This window comes from Aspergillus ambiguus (genome assembly GCF_047715705.1).
Source record: "Aspergillus ambiguus strain CBS 117.58 unplaced genomic scaffold BDV59scaffold_14, whole genome shotgun sequence".
NCBI classification, from domain to species: Eukaryota; Fungi; Ascomycota; class Eurotiomycetes; order Eurotiales; family Aspergillaceae; genus Aspergillus; species Aspergillus ambiguus.
This window is the reverse complement of record NW_027395527.1, coordinates 538,044-556,817: the sequence shown is the minus strand read 5'-3', so window position 1 is coordinate 556,817 and position 18,774 is coordinate 538,044. Positions and strand designations below refer to the sequence as shown.

The 18,774-nt window shown below is 49.8% G+C and overlaps 7 protein-coding genes across 7 annotated transcripts; 3 read left to right on the top strand and 4 right to left on the bottom strand.

Annotated features, from left to right (window-relative positions):
• Positions 1 to 1,166: 1,166 nt before the first annotated feature.
• Positions 1,167 to 2,229, top strand: BDV59DRAFT_193102 (NADP-dependent oxidoreductase domain-containing protein; the record flags this gene model as incomplete). Its single annotated transcript, XM_073692164.1, has 3 exons — positions 1,167 to 1,679; positions 1,717 to 1,875; positions 1,930 to 2,229. The coding sequence occupies 3 exons, from the start codon at positions 1,167 to 1,169 to the stop codon at positions 2,227 to 2,229; spliced, it is 972 nt and encodes a 323-aa protein (XP_073548404.1).
• A 251-nt stretch (positions 2,230 to 2,480) lies between these two features.
• Positions 2,481 to 3,252, bottom strand: BDV59DRAFT_177747 (uncharacterized protein). Its single transcript, XM_073689663.1, has 2 exons — positions 2,952 to 3,252; positions 2,481 to 2,896 (listed from the first exon to the last, which is right to left on the bottom strand). The coding sequence occupies exons 1-2, from the start codon at positions 2,972 to 2,974 to the stop codon at positions 2,659 to 2,661; spliced, it is 261 nt and encodes an 86-aa protein (XP_073548403.1). The 5' UTR covers positions 2,975 to 3,252; the 3' UTR covers positions 2,481 to 2,658.
• A 749-nt stretch (positions 3,253 to 4,001) lies between these two features.
• BDV59DRAFT_177745 (metallophosphoesterase family protein) lies at positions 4,002 to 5,793 on the bottom strand. The gene is made up of 2 exons (XM_073689662.1): positions 4,199 to 5,793; positions 4,002 to 4,125 (listed from the first exon to the last, which is right to left on the bottom strand). The coding sequence occupies exon 1, from the start codon at positions 5,557 to 5,559 to the stop codon at positions 4,531 to 4,533; it is 1,029 nt and encodes a 342-aa protein (XP_073548402.1). The 5' UTR covers positions 5,560 to 5,793; the 3' UTR covers positions 4,002 to 4,125; positions 4,199 to 4,530.
• Positions 5,794 to 11,205: 5,412 nt separating this feature from the next.
• Positions 11,206 to 11,706, top strand: BDV59DRAFT_177741 (uncharacterized protein). Its single transcript, XM_073689661.1, has one exon. The coding sequence runs from the start codon at positions 11,498 to 11,500 to the stop codon at positions 11,657 to 11,659; it is 162 nt and encodes a 53-aa protein (XP_073548401.1). The 5' UTR covers positions 11,206 to 11,497; the 3' UTR covers positions 11,660 to 11,706.
• Positions 11,707 to 12,389: 683 nt separating this feature from the next.
• Positions 12,390 to 13,001, bottom strand: BDV59DRAFT_201806 (uncharacterized protein; the record flags this gene model as incomplete). Its single annotated transcript, XM_073693895.1, has 2 exons — positions 12,390 to 12,906; positions 12,967 to 13,001. 2 exons carry the CDS (start codon positions 12,999 to 13,001, stop codon positions 12,390 to 12,392), a joined length of 552 nt encoding a protein of 183 aa, XP_073548400.1.
• A 706-nt stretch (positions 13,002 to 13,707) lies between these two features.
• On the bottom strand, positions 13,708 to 14,610 carry BDV59DRAFT_207734 (uncharacterized protein; the record flags this gene model as incomplete). Its single annotated transcript, XM_073695059.1, has 1 exon — positions 13,708 to 14,610. One exon carries the CDS (start codon positions 14,608 to 14,610, stop codon positions 13,708 to 13,710), a length of 903 nt encoding a protein of 300 aa, XP_073548399.1.
• Positions 14,611 to 15,246: 636 nt separating this feature from the next.
• On the top strand, positions 15,247 to 18,514 carry BDV59DRAFT_201804 (uncharacterized protein; the record flags this gene model as incomplete). The annotated part of the gene is made up of 6 exons (XM_073693894.1): positions 15,247 to 16,483; positions 16,542 to 17,041; positions 17,095 to 17,127; positions 17,181 to 17,371; positions 17,440 to 17,560; positions 17,831 to 18,514. 6 exons carry the CDS (start codon positions 15,247 to 15,249, stop codon positions 18,512 to 18,514), a joined length of 2,766 nt encoding a protein of 921 aa, XP_073548398.1.
• Between the last annotated feature and the right edge of the window lie 260 nt (positions 18,515 to 18,774).

Sequence of the window (18,774 nt, the reverse complement as noted above, 5' to 3'; positions counted from 1 at the left end):
GATAGCCCAAAACGGCAAGCTGGACTATAGGGACGCTTGATGCAGTACGCAGTATCAGGTATAGGTGGACATTTTGGATTGCCGGTTGTGAATGATTACTTTTCTCAATCTTCCAGTCCTCACTTTGAGCATGCAAGGCCTTGGGAGTTCTTTAAATAAAGATCGATGCCTTTTGCATATTTAGATAAGATCGCTCTGGGCCGAAGCCAAAGAATCTCGGGAACTTTCTTCCCTTGACGACACATTTGGCAAGATTATAACGATTCTCTCTTCTCCAAAAAGATTGTTGACAACAAAAGTGTCAGTGCCCAGCTGCGATATCATCCTTACTGACCGACAATACCGTAGCAATCGCCCTAATCGAGAAACAGTAAGTTGCGACTCATATGCCCAGGAAGAAAAACAGGCGACGAATACTTACTCATTAGAACGAGACCAACTTCGGCTTTGTTGGCCAGCTTAGCGTGTGATGACATGCCGTCGCGAACCATCTCAAGCAGCTTGAGGTCAACGCCTACCTGGGCGAGGCCCACTTGCAAGGGCAGCAGGGAATGCTAACATAGCTGTCTAGTACATATTACATGGTCAAATAGTTACTGCATATGCTATACGATGGACACTGTCCACAGTAATCTCCATGGCGAGGCTGAGCCTGCGGCCTGCTTCGCGCAACTGGCATCGCTCCTCATCCGGCAGCTTGGGCTGCGTTTGCAGCGCGGCGTCAATCTTCTGGACCAAAGTAGCAATATCAGAAGTGGCCACCGTTGCCAATCTAGTATGTTCAACGTGCTGAGCTGCCAACCCGCGGGTTGCGTTTTTTCTTTATTTGGAAGTGCGATGCCGCCACAACCACAGCCTGGACACTACATTACTCGGCCCTACTTTACTCGGGCCCTTGTTACCCAGCACCAGTAGGATGTCAATACAAGAATAGTAGAGCTCATAACTACCCATATTCCCCGCCGGTTTGAGCCAAGGAACTATGGGGCGGCATTCGGATACCGCCACGGAACTACAAGTAAGCCCGGGCTAAATCCGACCTATCCCTGTCTGGTGCCCAGTGGCTCTATAAATATGGCCGCTGGGTGCCTCTGTATATGAGATGGCCAATTGTGCTCCTGCTTTCAAAGACCAGATGCCGTGAAACCAAGATTAGCACAGACATTATGACCCTCTCCCGATCCCTCCCCCGCACCGGCTTCGGCCTCCTAGGCATGACTTGGCGCCCCAAGGTTACCCCCGACGAGCAAGCCTTTGCCGCCATGAAAGCTGCCATCGCAGGTGGCGCCACAATTTGGTCTAGCTCCTCCATCTACGGCATGGATCCGGAACCCCCCACGGCTGGGATGTGGCTGCTACGCCGATACTTTGAGAAGTATCCCGAAGACGCACCCATGGTCCAGCTTTTCATCCGCGCCTGTTTCGACCTCGTCAACTTCAAGCCGCAGACAACCCGGGCAGGTATACGCGCCAGCTACGAAGAGTGCCAGGCCATCCTCAGCGAATTCAAGAAGACCAACGTCTTTGGCCTTGCCCGCATAGAGAAGGAGGTGCCAGTCGAGGAGATCGTGGGCGCCCTAAAGGAGCTCGTAGAGGAGGGCAAAATTGATGCCGTGGGCTTGTCGGAAGTCAGCGCTAGGACACTCCATCGTGCTGCTGCTGCGTACCAGATTGCCTTTGTTGAGATCGAGTCTTCGCTGTGGAACGAACACTGAGATGCTTACCAATGGCGTGGCGGATGCGTGCAAGCAGCATGGCATTACGATTCTCACGTACGCTCCGCTTGGATATGGTTTTCTGACGGGACAGGTCACCAAGCTAGAGGATATCCCTAAGGGCGACGTGCGGCATATGTTTGGCAGATTCCAGCCAGAGGTATGTCGATCTTTTATATCCCTCAGTTCAACCTAACCTAGAAGAACTAATGAGAGGTGGAACTTTGATAAAAACCTCGAGCTGGTCGATAAAGTCAAGCTCATTGCCAAAGAACGTGGCGTCACGCCGGCGCAATTGGCTCTTGCCTGGATCCGCTCGCACTCAAACCAAGGCAACTGTGGCAACATTATTCCCATCCCGGGAGCCACGGCTGCTTCGCGAGTGGAGGAAAACTGTGGTATTATAGAGCTGTCGGCCGCAGAGAAGGCGGCGCTGGACGCCATCATTACGTCGATCGAAATTGTGGGAGATCGTCAGATCGTCGGAATGAGCGATGAGTTCCTCTGGACATAAACGCTACTGCGTTAGTTGAGGAGCAGACAAATATATTATCTGTGAATGGACTCAAACGTACGGCAAAGCTAGTCACATTGAACGACACCATCATCGTATGGCCAAATTCAGCTTCAGCAAGTCCCCCCGGATAATCTCCTCTTCCTTGTCCCCGAGCTCAGCCATGTCCCAGGTGCCACTGGCATATCTCCCTGCCAGCCACTCTTTTCTCTCACTCTTCAAAACCAGGCAATACAATCACCGGCAAGCTAGGCTTCGCTGTACTTCAACATGTCAAACACAGCCCTGACATGATAACCAGATGAAGGGATGTTTGGCTAATGAAGACCGCCTCTATTTAAATGTCGGTGGCAGCCTCCGGAACTGAAGAAGTGAGCCATTGCTTCTACTATTCAATACCCGGCACCGGTGTTTTTCCCTTAAGTCGGATCAAAGTGACACCTTTATGTTGCTATCAACTAGCCTACCGGTCCTTTCAAGAGTCGCAATCCCTCGCGGCACTCTGGAAAGGGGGCGGAGAGTGATTGATGGCTTGTCGCCTGCAATGCGAACAGGAATATAGTACAAATTGCTGGCAGGTTGGTTGGCAATATCTACCAGAGTAGCATGGATCGACGCTACGGTGATCTCTCCATCAATGGTATTTAGTAGATTGATAGAGCGATGAGTGAGACAGTCTTCCAGACTTAGCTGGTGGGGACTCAAACGCTGACGCTGTCAAGTACTCATGTGCCCCATCACCCATCGCGGCGCCGGTCGAGAGGCATGATTCTGGGATGATCAGAGAATCGACGTGGAAAATCTTTATGCGTTCGACTTCAGGGAACGCCTACGGCATAGTGAAAGCCCCTGTATGCCAGGCGTCGCTATTACTGTTCGCTGCGTTGTCACTGGAGGAAAGAACTTACCATAGAGAGAAGCTGAGCATTATAAGAGAAGAATGAGCGCCCTTCGTATACAAGGATGAACAGAGTCGAAGGGCAATTGTAGTGGGAGATTAGCCCCTGAATCTTCGCAGAGGTCGCAAGAAAGGCATCGTGGTTTGATGATGCAGGTCAACTTTCATATATTCTGGAGTTCCTAACTAGGCATAAATCCTTGTGAACAAGCACATACGACCATAGGGTGTGGAGAACAGGGCTTCCCGTCCGCTCAGCCGTACTTAAGCCACACGCCGGCCGGTTAGTAGTTGGGTGGGTGACCACCAGCGAATCCCGGCTGTTGTATGTTTTTGTCCTTTTTAATAAACGGACTGGAAAGATACACCTAGTTTCCGACGACTCTCTGAGGGTAAGTCCCCAATTGGAGTCCTGTTGGACGAGGACAATATGGCGAATAAGTGGTCAAAAATGGCCCTTTCTGTATGCATAGATACGGGCCAGAACCCCCAACGAAAGGCCAGCCAACCCTTCCAGCAGACGAAAAGTTCTCGTTGAGTTCCTCCTCTAGCGAGGGCTGGTAAATGCAGAAGTCATCTAGCCGGTGGCCCTTATATATACGAGGCCTGGCCAAGTGATGGCTGCAATAGTGACTGGCTTAGATAGCTAGCCAAGAGCCCAACACCTTATCCCCCTTCACCAAGGCCTTCAAGATCTTCGCCTAGTAGACAGGGAACCTGGCTCTGAGAAGTCAGGGCCCCCAAGGCCCTCCCACAAAGGGCGCGAAATAGTCCTGCCTCCCTTGACTTCTCTCCCACTCTTTCATAGAATTTCCAGCCTGCTGGCATTCAGGTTTTCACCCATGCCATCTAGATTATTATAGCCTTTCTGATAAAAAGTTTGAAGTTCACATCAGTGGAGGAGAGTCTCGCTCACTCTTTCACATTCACTGGATTTCCTATCCAGGAGGAGTTTGCCTAGGTCTTCTAATAATTAGAGTGCTTAGTATGGAAGTTACCTGTTCTGCGTCTTCATTCAGGATCGAACAGTGAAAATGACCAACCAATCTACTATATGTCATCCACTCATACCTCTTTATGAATAAACTCCAAAGAAGGCAGGGCCACAGAATTATTGTTGGTTGACACCTTCCAAACTCACAAGTCCAGATTGTTTTCCAAACCCGGATGACACCTTGGAGCTCAGTTCCTTTCCCATACGCACACTAAACTGATAAATACAGTACAGGAAAAATTTAGGATTTATTTCTGATGTTGCAGCTATGTTCCCGATATGCACTTGTCTCGTATCATAGCAGTTCAGTCTTTGCCGTGGAAAGGAAATGGCCAGGAGGTATCCAAGTGCATCCTGTATCTCACTCGAGTTTACTAGGAGCATGGTAAGGGCAGCTTACATTGGTCACCTATTCATGAGGGTCGGTGATGTTGTCATCCTTGGCCGATGCCGTTGGCGCAACGGGCGTATCGGCACAGTCGACTTGAACTATTTGATGCTCAATCTTTGCATCGATAACAGAGATCACAAGCGCGCTTAGCTTATTTCCATACACACACGCCGTGTCAAGACCAATTGTATAACCTCCAATCTGCAAACGGCGCTTTGCATCGTGCCCGAATACCACCGTGGTCCGATTGTCCAGTCTGTCTTGCCATCGGTCCCATTCCACAGCCCAGCTCTCGTCCCCAAAGGCCTCCACCGGCATGAAGCCATCTTCCCCTCTCGGCTTAGAGACAAGACTTCTCATATGAAGTACAGCGCTGGGATCCTGTTCTGAAAGTGGGACACCTGGAACGAGTCCCGCGTGTGCGACAACTAGGTTGGTCCCCAGTGAGGATGGTATATCCCGAGGAAGCTGGATGCGGAGGATCAATGGCAGAGCGGCGAGCCATTCAATTTGGCTTGTCGAAAGTTGTAATGCCGTAGCATATGTGGTTGCGCTATGTCGTATGATATTGCTGTTCTCAGCAGACTCGGTCTTTTCGGAGTTCCCGGCAGTTCCAGTTTCCTGTGGCGAATCGCCTTGGGGATCGTCGGGTGCAACCAAACGGCTAGTCAAGCCTTTGGACTGGTAGTCACCATCTTTCAGGGCCAATTCGGCCGCTGCATCAAGAACTGCATTGTCGTGATTGCCTCTTACTGCACTGGCGCCTAGCCTGATTGCTAAATCCACAACGCCAGAGCTGTCAGGACCTTTATTGGTAATGTCGCCAACAAGAATAAGATGATCCCCATTGTCCTTATCAAAGCTGACTCTATCGAGAAGAGCTTCGAGGGACTTTCTCATCCCGTGTACATCACCCACAATAACCAAGCGTCGACTTCGATCATTCTCGGAAGATGAGAACGGAGATTGTGGGGTAAGGTGAGTTGGCAAGTCGGAAATAAATTCAGTAACTGGAAACACCGCTTTCGGGGGCTTCATCGTAGTCATTTTAACTGAGCCCTGTATAATCCTGGAGACGTTGTTTGTAAGGGGACATACGATATATTGTAGTGACTCGTTGCACCTCAGATGGCGTGGAGTTACCAAGACCGGTTAGGCGCAGGTTTTAACCTAATAACGTGTCCAAATGCAGAGCAGCGGATACCACCGAACGGCGGATTGGTAACCCGAATCTTAGTATAATCATAAAGTAGAATCTCTACTATTCCACGTAGGAATTCCAGACGGATCGCAAGTCCATCCTTGTCCACATCCAGTAATCGCTTCTAAAGGAAGTCGTCGTCACATTTTGAGACTAGATCTATCTCCTCCCGTTTTGCCGCTTTTGCTCACCCACCTGCCGTCCTTAACACTATTTATATAACCCCAACCCTTCGCCCTCCATGGATTATAAATGCCCTCGTCCTTTGGAATGCAATGAAAGGTCGGGCGTCTAGAATGTACATTCTCTCTAGGCCTTCCAATTCTTCCAATTTTATTGACATTAACTAGATATCTTATGTTCTAGGACTTGGTCAGTTGCCGGGCAAGCTGGGCGTCACCTCCGTGTGCGTACGGTAATGCCCTCCCATGTCAGCTCAGACAGCGCATCATATGACATCTGTTTCGGTGTCGTGTATAGATTATGCGTCTAGTTCGATGAAGCTAGACCTAAAGACCGTACTCGTAGGTCTTTCCTGTAATCTCCTCGGCGCCTCCCGCTTTACCACCAGTTGCTCGACGGCGTCAACCCAGGCATAGGGTCTATGACCGAGATTGACGGTTATCCGACAGCTAATGAGATTATGACTGACCATCGGGTAGAGTTTTCGGTGTATGAGATTGCTTCGACGAGAAGCTAAACCGGGTTTTAATGTCAGCTACCGTTTGCCATGGAAGACAACACGATCGAACAAACAACGTACCGACTATCTCTCCATCGATGGTGAAGAAGTACTCCCCCTTGCTGTAGTTGATTCCACAGCCAACAGTATTTCCATGGCCGAATGTTTTCCCTACCGATTCAGCAGAATCATATGAGCATTCCTCGAAGATATTCCCGTCGTCGGAATGATAACCCATGGACCATAGGTTCCATCCAGCATGTGCGTCCGCCATGTTACTGAACTCACCACACATGCCAATGGCTACTGTAACCATATGGTCCTCTTCAGCGGACTTCGACTCCTCCACCTCTCCATGGATGGTAATCTCGAAGTAGGCCAGGTCAATATCTCTTGGGCGGAATGGAAAATCTGCCCTGAGAGCGACTGGACTAGTCCTCTCTGGGATCAGGATGTCAGTTAGCTGATTTGGAATAGTGGTCTGTCGTGACAAAGCCCTCAAACAACATTACATACCTGGGAAGAGAATGTCGAGGCCATTCGCTTCGATTTGAGGAAGGTTGTTAGTCATGGATGACGAGATCCACATGGGCGGCATAATCATCCCCGACGGCTTTATTGTCATCTGCAAAGAGAGCACCTCTAGCACGTCCGCCTTTATCTTGCCATTGGACTGATGGACGAAGCAGTCGATGTTCCATCCGTCCTCGTCTTTTGACTTAAGCACATCTTCATTCTCTTGCAAAGGAGCCAGTTTATTCCAGAGGGTTACATCGTCTAATTCGGAGGCGATACGGAGCTCTTTGAAACCAAGTTCTGACGTGCTTGGATCCAATGGTGTGGAGATCTTGTCGATGCATGCCTGGATAAACGAACTTTTCAGCTCAGTGCTCGAGAACATGGCCAATTCAAATGCTGTTCTGGGGCTGCTAGTTCTCTGTCTTCGGAAAGGGTCTGCGCCAAGGTTGAGGAAGCATTGGGCTAGGCCTTTTGCTTGATCCCATCCACTGTTTTGAAGCAAACACATCTCTAGCCCCGTAGAGCCGTCTTCGGACTCTCGGTTTAGCAGCGAAGAATCCATCCCGATGAGAAACTCGACAGCTCGTATGGAATTATATTCGATTGCTTCCCAGTAACAATGTTCGACGTCGTGAGTCTCCCAGGTGATATTCAACCCCGCGGGGCTCGAAGGATCAAGTAACAGCTCTATAATACGGTGTTGGTCCTTTTGCGCTGCACAGTCAAGGCATGTCTTGAGGTCTTGTGATTTGATACTCGCCGAAGCGCCCCCATTCAAAAGTGCCTTGGCTATTTGGTATTCTCCTTCTGAGCACGCGAAATGGAGCGCGGTCCAACCACTGCTATCGACTATATCTGGATTGGCTTTGTTCTCAAGCAGTAGTTTGGTGATATTCAATTCCCCATGGCAGGCGGCTATATGAAGAGGCGCCCACCCATCAGGTGTGGTACGGTTTGGGTCAGCTCCGTGGCGGACTAGCAAATTTGTGACTTCTAGACTGCCTGTGGCAGCCACGTGGAGTGGTGTCCATCCTGATATAGTTGGAATATGCAAGTTGGCGTCGCTATCTAGCAGCCGTTTTGTGATTTCCACCTCCTCAATTTCTACGGCAATGAGGATCGGCGTCTCACCATCCGCAGTCCGCTGGTCTACCTTCGCATTTGCAGACACTAATATGTCGACTGCTTCGTATTTCCTCGACTCGACAGCGTAATGGAGAGGCGTCTTCCCTTTTCCGTCCTGTTTATCTATCTCGGCACCACTGTCGATAAGGAGTTGCATGCTCTCGCGACATCCCCGTCTTGCAGCATAGTGAAGCGGAGATCTATCCTCATCATCCAGCGGATCGATTGTGGCGCAACACTGCAGCAGCGAGGCGAGAACTTTAGAACCGTCGTCATTGTCAGCTGCTAAATGTAGCAAAGTTCGCTTCTCGTCGTCCGTTTGGGTTATAGCCCCCGGTGAGGTCGTCAGCAGAAACATTAGCACTTCAACAGCTAAGACCTCAACAGCGATACATGCGGCGACATGGAAGAGATTATCGGGTGTGTCAGTGTTTGCAAGATATTTGCACAGGATTTCAACCAAGTCCATGTCATTGTTTCGGACCGCAAGATCAAGTGGCGTAGCCCCTTTATCATCTCGAATACTGATATCTGCTTCGTGGTCCAAAAGAAGCTTGACTGCCTCATGGTGGCCCTTGTTTGCAGCTATGTGAAGGGGAGTCTGTCCCACTATATCACCTAAGTCGGGATTCGCACCGTTCGTCAATAAGACTTGAATAGCCCCTAGACTGTCCACGGCAAGATGCAAGGGGGTGCGTTTATCACGAGAAGAAGCCTGAATATCAGCACCTGCTTGGATCAGTATGGACATGACCTCGGTTGCCCCGGATATGGTCGCCTGATGAAGCGGTGTCTCTCGTTTTATGTTACGCGCATCTTCCTTCGCACCGTTATCCAAGAGTGTTTGAACTACCATATGCCGGCCATTCTTTGCGGCCCAGTGGAGCGGAGTCTCCCGTTGATCATTTCTGATATTGGGATTTGCGCGATAGCGGAGTAGAGCATTGACAATCGAATAGTGACCCACTGCAGCTGCTATACTCAATGGAGCGATGGGCACGTCTTGATCCCCATTAGGATCTGCCATATCGTCTTTCAAAAGATGCTCAACCACGAGAAGCTGACCAGCCTTGCAGGCGACAAGCAGAGCACGAGAACTAAGAGCTGCATCTTTGGGGCTGCCCTCAATCAACTCCAATACAGTGTCTAAGTGACCCCCGATGGCCGCTAAGTCGAGAGCCCATTTGCCCTCTCGGTCTTCGAGAGCAGGTTGTCCACTATTTTCCAAAAATCGCTTTACTAGTTCGGTCTGTCCATACTTCGCCGCTAGATGCAGAGGTGTTTGACCGTCATTGTTCTGCGACGTGAGTGCTGTTTCGGTCTGTCCGGAGCTTTGAAACATTTCCAAAAGGGCAATCGCCACCTTCTGATTCTTAAACATAATAGCAAGGTGCAAGGGCGTGGAGCCGCTGTTGTCAATACAGGTCGCCACTTTCTCGGTGATCAGTTGATGCGGCACAGTCGCACAATTCATGATGGCGTAATGGAGGGCTGTCCTTTTTTGCTGGTCCGCGAGGTCAACGTCTGCCCCAAGTTGAATGAACGACTCTACCGCTTGCATGTTCCCCATCTGAGCTGCCATGATCAAGGAGGTTTCGGACTTTGAGTTTTGGACATCGAGGATACTGCCAGGCATGTCCTCGGAGATATCCGCATGACTCGCTATAAGTTGAATCATCTCATGACTTCCGCCAGCAGCGGCTAGATGTAGTGGTGTGGCACCATTTCCATCAAGTTGAAAAGGGTCCTGCAATATTTTGAGTAACAAATTCGCGGTCTCGTGGCTTCCCATTAGCGCCGCTGTATGCAGTGGGAGCAGACTTGTCACCTCAGCAGGGTTCTTACGAAACATCTCATCCACCACGGCAGCCATATCATTAGCTATCGCAGCCTCCAAAATGTACGCAGAATCTGGCATTGGGAAGGCTACCAGTCCTTGGAACCAGCCACGCCGTACAATGATCGACAAGGTCTCTACTTCCGACAAGTGGCCCTGCAGAATGAACGGAATCACGGACTGTAGGCCATTATACCTAGCCATAGCTGCAGCCTCCAGGCGTGAACATGCCGCGTGAATGGATTTTGCCTCACAGTTCATGGGCTCACAGCCGTCTAGAGTTTTCATAGTTTCTGTTGATCCGAAAACCTGGCGCACATTCTCCATGGAACCGGCTGCTCTACCATTCAGAATGAAGTAGAACTCGAGCCATCTAATACCCAATTCGGAATCTAGTAGGAATTGTGAGGTAGTTTTCCTCAGCTCTTCATTGGGATTTTCGACGCGAAGGAAATGCGTAGGCCAGAAGCGACAGGCATAGTCAAAAAATCGATACTCCGGATCGTTGAGCCAGGGCGACGAGTCTCTACGGAATGGCCGCGCACAGTATTCTGTCCATCGTTCCTTGGAAATATCATTCAAGACAAGCTTGAGATAATGAAGGCACAGCAGAGAAAGATCATAATCACCTTGTAGACTAAGGCGCTTTCTGATATCCGCCCTTGACAGCACCTCTCGGGCTGCCGCACTGGCGATCGTCACGTAGCCACTTTCGATCACAACAAAAGCACTGATGTGGCGTTTGAGATCATATTCCATATCCATGGATATTTTATATTTGACGTCGTTCAAGTCTCGGTCATCCATACTGACCGCGGCGGCAGTTGCGAGCTCGCTTACCCTTAGTGGTCTTGCAGCCGACAACAACCACGAAATCGCAGCCGTGATCCAAAAAAGTGTACTGGGAAACTTCTGGGGCAAGGCCAACGATTCGGCTTCGTAGAATTCCGTCTCCGTTCTGGGGCTTAGTGCCATGGCGTTTTGGATGGCCTCCTCATTATTTAAAGGGAAGGAGCTCAATAAGGATGCGATATAGGCACGAATGGAGATAAATGAACCTTGAAAGGACAGCGCTTTGGACATTATCCTTGGTTTTAGAGTGCCCGCAACGAATTTCCTTATGTTTCGTTTTCCATAGGCTCTGTCAGCGAGGTTGTGCGTTGTCTGTGTTACGAATGCGTGCTTCAAGCGGTCGTATTCTTTCTCCACGTCGATGTTGCACAAGGTTAGTGAACCAAAGCATTCTAGTATTTGTCTGCTGCTGGTAAGAATGTTGAAGCGAATGCCACAGGAATGTAATAATGGGACCAGGGAATTTGACCACCAGGACTGTATATCGCGAGGCCATTCCTCAACGTCGTAAATCACTATCAAAAATTCTAGGGATTGACAACGAAGGAGCATCTCCGTTAGTAATACGAGGGAAGATGTTGGAGTCCACACATTTTGAGATAGCCTTTGCGCCAACATGGCCCGAAGAGACCAAAATCCACTCTGTTTCTGGGACAGCAACTGATGAATCAGCGTGATGTATATGCTATAAAGGCCGCCTGATGTGTTATTATCATTGCGCATGAGCTCCAGGAGAATTAGCGGCGATTCACGGCACCTCTGTTGAGAGATGAACCTCATCGCCGCAGATTTACCACACCCAGGAGGACCGGTTACTTGGATAGAATATCCAGTAGCGCCCGGCGGCGGAATGTTTGCCTTGACATGTGCTATTATGCTGGAATTGAGTCTTCCCAGGCTTCCCTGTATGTTGAGGCTTCGGATCTGGTAGAGGAGCCGACGAGACGGGGAGACCGCCTGGAGCGCCTCCAATAGCAGGGTCGTCAAACCGCCTTGTAAGCTGTCGTCCGCTGCTTTGTGCTATGAGTCTCTGAATGGGGTCGAACAATTGCCACGATATACAGACCTTGTTCGAATAAGACCCAGGGACCAAATTCCTTGCGCAGTATATCCAGTGTAGGAAGTCCGTTTTGCTCAAGGAGCATCATTCCCTTCAGGCTTTTGCCCTCCAATAAGACCGATCGCTTAAAGCCTTTATCAAGGTGACACAGGCTACTCATCAGCTACATAGATCCTTAGCAACATACAAAGTAACCGTCAGTCTGGTACTCACTGGCTCATCCCGCCCGTCAGGTTCCGTACGAACAAAGTTTGTGATCGTATACTTTGCGGCAAACCGGTAGAAATCTACCGACAATCGAGAGACGATATCAGCAAGATGGCCCAAGAAAATTGTAGACTGGGCTTGAGTTTGTCTGTCTGTTGACTTGATGAGGTTGAATAACACTTCATCCCATGTCATCTCGGCGTCTGAGCAGTGGGGGGTCGCAAAGAATACCTGCAAGACTGTGAGAGGCTTCACGAAAACGAAGTTGTATAGTCAGGGCCTACGAGGCGAGATATATGTAGCCAGACATCATAGTACTCCGCGGAAGTATTAGCAATGTTGACTACCTGTACACTTGGACGATTAGAAGGAATCCACCAGGCTCTTCCTGGAGCTAACTAGAGGAGACAAGACCTGCCTGTTTGATCAGAATCCCTCCTAGTCCATAGCCAGCAAGAATGCACTTTCCTCCGTCGGCGCTTGCGTGGGCACATTCAGTCTTCTGAATAGACTTAAGCAGATAGGTAGTCTTTGCTTCGAACCAGGATGCGGAAAATTCAGCGAATCTTTCGTGGCGCAAAGTCTGCGCGCAGCCCTCCTCGTTCTGATGCTCAAAAGTTTTTGGGCCGCTAACCTGTTCGACATCTTCGTCTATAGACTCTGCAATCTCTGTATCCCGGACCTTCCAAGCACGATGACTGGCCTCTTCAATTATTGTCTGTCGTTTTCCCTCTTCATCCTCGCCCTCCGTGTCATGGTCTCGAAGGTAATCGCCCTCTTCAGCGTCCAAGATGTTGTACTCGTGGACAACAGCTTCTGGCACGAGTGCTTTGATTGCGTCGACCAGTGAGAGCATATTGCTCTTGCTATCGGAGCGGGGAGAGAGGCGTGGGAAACCGACGAGATGAATGCTACACCAGATCAGCATAAACGTCTAGATATCCATATCGCTGGTTTGAGGTCTCGCTTACCAATATTTCCCATTTTCCTCATTCATATCTACCATTCTGTATGCCAATATTTGAGGCAACAAAGTGTGACTGCGAGCGATGAAAGAAAGGAAATAATAATAATAAAATGAAAATGGAACTCGAAATGAAAATATAAATAAAAGTCATTCGATGGACAAAGCCTTAGAGGTTAGACACCAATAATCTGTACGCGAACGATCTCCGGCTATCGTCCGTGGCCGCTCCCTTCTGGCTGTGATGAGGCGTATACGACTGCTCTTTCGACCACACCCCTGTTTAGTTGGCCGTCGAGTTCAATCCCTATAACAGCAGGACGACCGAAGGAGGCTGGCTGGAGGTCATTCATGTAGTGCCACACACCCGTGTAGGTAGCCGCACAATACAACTACCTTGTTACAGCGGTACGCGCCGGACAAGGCCGGCTAAAGATCATTTGTTTAAATTCAAATATGACAGGGATATACGCATATCGCATGTGTGAGGGTTCATTTGCGATAGGTTCCTTCAGAGCCCTTCGGCTTACTGCTTACTGGTGCCTTCTTCTCATTTACCCCTCTTGATCGAGATAATGATAAGAAACATTACTATCTTAGTGCCCTACAGCATGGCTCTCCGAGCACTTCAACTCCGCTGGTCGTCTGGGCTCCAGTGGATGTAAAGGATGATTACTCCTCAATATAATTAGAAGCTTTCTGCTAGACAAGTGCACAAGGTTCAGTAAGTGAAGAGATGACCCTCTACTTAAGCTCGACCGGCAAGGGGGGCAGTGGACAGTATGGTGACAGGCAAGGCTCCGGCCAGTTCGTCCAGCGCCACATCGTTCAATGCCTCCTCACAGATTGGCTCGGCCAGTTTACCCCTCGTTAGTGGACGCAAATACTGCAGTCCTGGTTGGAAAATGACCGGATCATTGGGGGGTGTGGTTCCCAAGAGGTTCCGCAGCCCCCGAACGGTATTATATGCAAAGTTGCCCTTAGCTCGGATCTTGACGGACGCAGCGAATCGATCGTCATCGTTTTTCCTCCGGAGTAGTACGGCTGCTGCCATGTCCGTGACAACGCCTGGGGTGGAGCTCGGATTCTCTTTGATTGTTAGTCGAACAGCGTTGTCCGGACCATGTTCTCGAATGTCCATGTCCAACATCTTCGACCCCGTCAGCGAAGCCCGTGCATCCTTTCGCAAGTTCTGTTTCCGTTCCCATTTCCCTATTGCATGAAGTCCCACGCCTGACTGGCGTATGTGGACCCCGGCTTCAATTCCTTTCGTATCTTCCACATCGACGGGGGTCTCCCTTCCCAGAATGAAGTCTCCGTCCGGCCAGAGCCCCATGACGATAGGGTCCGCGTCGGCGCCTCGCTTTTTCTCGTCTTCAAACAGAATGGTAATGGAAGCCTGTCTCAACCGGCGCTTGTCGTCGAGACCATGAAAGCGAAAGGCAAACACCACGAGAGTGGCTGGCGGTCCATCCTTGGATTCCCGTCCATGGACGATTCGGTCAATTCGAGCCTGGAGCAGAAGGCCTTGACAGATATCATTCACGACATCGGCTCGCTGCTTCTCATCTGGGGTATTCCTTTGGTGATAGCCGCGACTGTCCCTTTCAGTGTTGAGCTGAACAGTCAATTCGAATCTTTGGTCATTCATCACGTCAACGAAGGTGGAACGATTTATGCGGCGCGGGGAGGATTAAGAGCGACTTCAAGAATTACCATAAATTCTGTAAGTAATCTCGGGCAGTATATAAGGAATCCGCGCATCACTGTCGTCAATGGAAATTGGTGTATTTCATGAAAGGGATACAATCAGATGCATGGAACACTGCGGAGAGCAATAATCTCCTCCTATAGATACCATGCAGGCTTGCATCACCTAAGCCGCGTGTGATGGATTTTCCCTGTACTGCATTATCACCGTATTTACCGCGCCTCCTACGTATCATCTCTATGTAATAATATTATCTTATTGCACTGCGCAATGACCTTCCATCGTGGACAAGCCCCAGGCCCTACCTGCGAGGCTTCTCAACTGAGCCCATAGCCCTGTCCTACCCAATCGCTTTCTTTTTCCTAAGTTACAGTTAAATGACAATGCAATGATACAAATGATTGGCATAAACCCCTCTGTGGCTGCTACGCATGACATCTTCATTCCCGGATAGCAAACTAGCCCTCATCCCCCCAGCCCATGCACGGATCAAGAGAGCCTCATTAAGTGGACACAATCCGTACACCGTTTAACATACTATTGATGTGGTAAACAACAAATCTCCAGCCGTTCAGTATGGTGGCAATTGCTCGACAACCAGGCCTCGAACCGGTCCTGTCCAAGGGTCGCCTGAACGGAAACGGATCAAGATCCCCAAGCACGCATAGCGAATCCAGAAATACGATAAAAATCCCCCATCAGCGAAAACACATCGGAGTGAACAGACAACAAAGCGATAGAGAGTTGGCGAAGCGGCTCGATGCGATCGTTTCATCTGTATTTCGCGGTGAGCCAAAACCAACCGACTACGAAGACATCCGAGCTTCTTGCAACCGCAAAAAGCGAAATCTTATCCATCTCACGTTGGATGAATTACTCTATGACGAAGATGCTAACAGCCCGGATCCTATCCCGCCAGAGGTGCTGCAGTTCCTGGAGGAACTGGTTCTACACGAACCGGGACTATTCACTAACGAAGACTCCTCCGGATTAGTCCCGCTTTATATGGTTTCAGCTCAAAAACCCGCAGTTCTCTTCGCAATCCTCAGATTATTGATTCCCCTCAATGTTGAAAAAGCCATTCAAGTCGATTGCGCGGACAATTCGGCCCGATGTCCTCTAGAGGACGTGCACCCAGGCCGCCGCAAGCAATGCTCCAGGACGCTATCTACCAAAAAACCAAACGACGCGAATGGGATCGACCAGTCAGAAGGTAGCAGCCTACACATGACAGCATGGACCGAAGCCCCAGACCAAACGGCGGACACTGGCTGTCTCCACCGAGTGGTAAAGGTGGAGGAGGTCTTGAAGAACAACAAGCGGCTCAGGGAGGTCTTGGAAAAAGGGCTGTGCCAGAGCAAGAGATCATGCCTACATGATATCCTCGACGAGCAACACCTAGATCCCCTTATAGGGACCGCAGAGATACTGGCACGTGAGCTACCGCTGTTGTTGGCGGTCAGCGAGAACGGTGCATTGGAGACACGAGACCAAGAAGGGTACACTCCTCTACATCGAGCGATTAAGCTGTTCGACAAGGATAACATTGACTATGGGCGGCTATACTCAATAATAGAGACCTTGGTCCAGTGGTACCCATCAGCAATATACTCCCCAGTATTCAGCCTCAATCAGAACGACAACGGCAGGACGGCATTGAGCCTGCTTCGAACTGTGAAATGCCCAAATGAGGACCCAAGGGCACAGTTTATAGAGCGAACCGAGAATTTGCTTAAAGAAGCATGCATCGGCTCTTCTGAAAAGACTGCCGACGCCAAGAAGCAGTTCTTATACTCTGGGCAGGTCAGATCAGGTGAGGCAAACCATGAGGTCGAATTGGCGGTTGCATTGTTCTATTAACCTAGGATCAGTCCGACACATTTGCCTGAATCTCGTTGCCGAATCAAGTCTATCAAGTCTTTTAGACAAAACGTATATTAGGACCATTCGTGACCGGTCCGGAATGGAGTTCGAATCTGTGTTGGATTTTGTCAAGCTTCCATACTGGAATCCGAAGAACGAGCCCGTCTCGCAGGATGGCGCGTCTCCTGATGGTGGTCCTTGCAATCCGTATTTGGGGATTTTCGAGTGGCTATGGGATAGAAAGGTGACCAAGCTATTTACTGTAGAAGTGGACGACACTGGGGCCCAACCCCATACTAATGCTGCCATTCGGTGGGCTTTGAGGGGCAACCCAGAGGGCAGCCAGGATTTCCACGTTGAGGTATTTAAATGGAAAAAGTTCGACATATGCTGTGATACGATCCTGCGTGCTGCCCCAGAATCCAGAGAGGTCCACCTTTATTCTTCGGGGAACGTGGCTGTCCTTCGAGGATGGGCCAGCGGCTCGGAGCTGGGCAAGTTGAAGAATGTAAGTTACTCTAAGACAGCTTCCATGGGCCCAAAAAAGTACTGACGTTCAAGCTGCGGAAATTGATTATTGAGATCCACCCTTCGGTGAGGACAGGAAGTATTCCAATGCGTTGGAGCTTGCAACTGACCCCTTCTAGAATCCAGCAGATGAAGCCGACTGTGAGGCTTACCAGGATGAGCTGAAGAGATCGATCAAGAGTAACTGCCCTTCCCTGGAGCCCGACCACCCAGACATTCAATTTAAAGACTCACGAAAAGTTGCTGGACGCGAGAGCGCCGTTGACTCCGGTGTAGTCCAAACCAACGCCAACAGACAAGCAGATACACGGTAAGTATTCCCATTATATATTGAGACCGGAAAAATTGTGGCACAGCGACTAAATATTTATTACTTAGCTTGAACCCCGAACAATGGATTCAAGAATTGCAGACATTCAAATCGTTCGTCTGGGGATTGGTGAAACGAAGCGACGGCCCTTCCATCAAAGTAGCACTGCTGGACGATGGCGTGAACCTGGTAAGTGGAGAAGGATTGGATGTTTTAGATGGGAGACAAAAAGGAGAATCGTTCCGCAGGGATAATACGGCGTACTTTGTCGGGCCTTGCACTCATGGGACCCAAATGGCAAAGTGCATCGCGCGCATTTGCCCAATGGTGGAATTGTATATAGGTCGTTTAGACGATTCACGCAAGGATGAGGACCGAATATTCACAACGGTGTCTGTGTGCGACGTGAGTACCACTAGCAACTATTGGCCCCCGGCTATCGAGGTTAACATCGGGCAGGCATTACAGTGGGCGGTCGATATGGGGGTGGATATTATCTCGATGAGCTGGAGCCTGCCGTTGAAATCCGAGGGGGAAGACGAAACTAGGCTCAGAACCCTGATACAGACCATCGTCCAGAATGGAAACATCTTGCTCTTCGCATCTCTTCTGGACGGGGGTTCTACGGTGTCGACCCCATTTTTTGCCCCAGTTGGACTGCCCGGGGTGATCAAGATCAGCTCAGCAACGGTATATGGCGCGATCGCGGAGCAGAACCGATTGGAAGAGCCAGATTTCCTCCTCCCTGGTGAGGATATCCCGGTTGACGGCCAGAAAGAGCCTGTTAGTGGAAGCTCCTACGCCACGGCGTACGCTGCGGGCCTAGCCGCCCTCGTGTTGTACTCCTTCAAGGCACTCCTGAAAATAGAGACTGACTCGGGGGACGACGATGACACGGTGAGAGCGATTGACAACCGTCTCCAGAAAGCCAAGCATTCCGAGGGTATGAAGAGTATCTTCAGGGTGCTGAGCAACAAACTCGCAACCTCTTCCGACAAAAAGCTGTTCCTTCGACCATCCCTTACACTAAATCAGGACTACGGGGACTCACTAGATGAAAAGAGGAAACAGATGGGCAAGCTTTTGGAAGTCCTATTACCTGAATATGCATTGACGGCTTTGAAGAGTGCATTGCATGGCTGATCCCCTTGTTTGGGGAGGGATTGGGCGAATATGGAAACGACAGGAAGGATATATATAACGCTACTTAGGTTACTTAGGTGAGGAAACACTTAAAATATACTGGATTTTCAATGTATTTACGGCATCCAAGCAAAGCCAGAGATATCATTCACCTGATTTCAATAGGTTTATTACCATCTTCTATTGTTTTGGCAGGATCTACTCTACCAAAATCATGTCTCATTGGTGGAATTATTGCACGGAATTTCCCCGGATTTTCT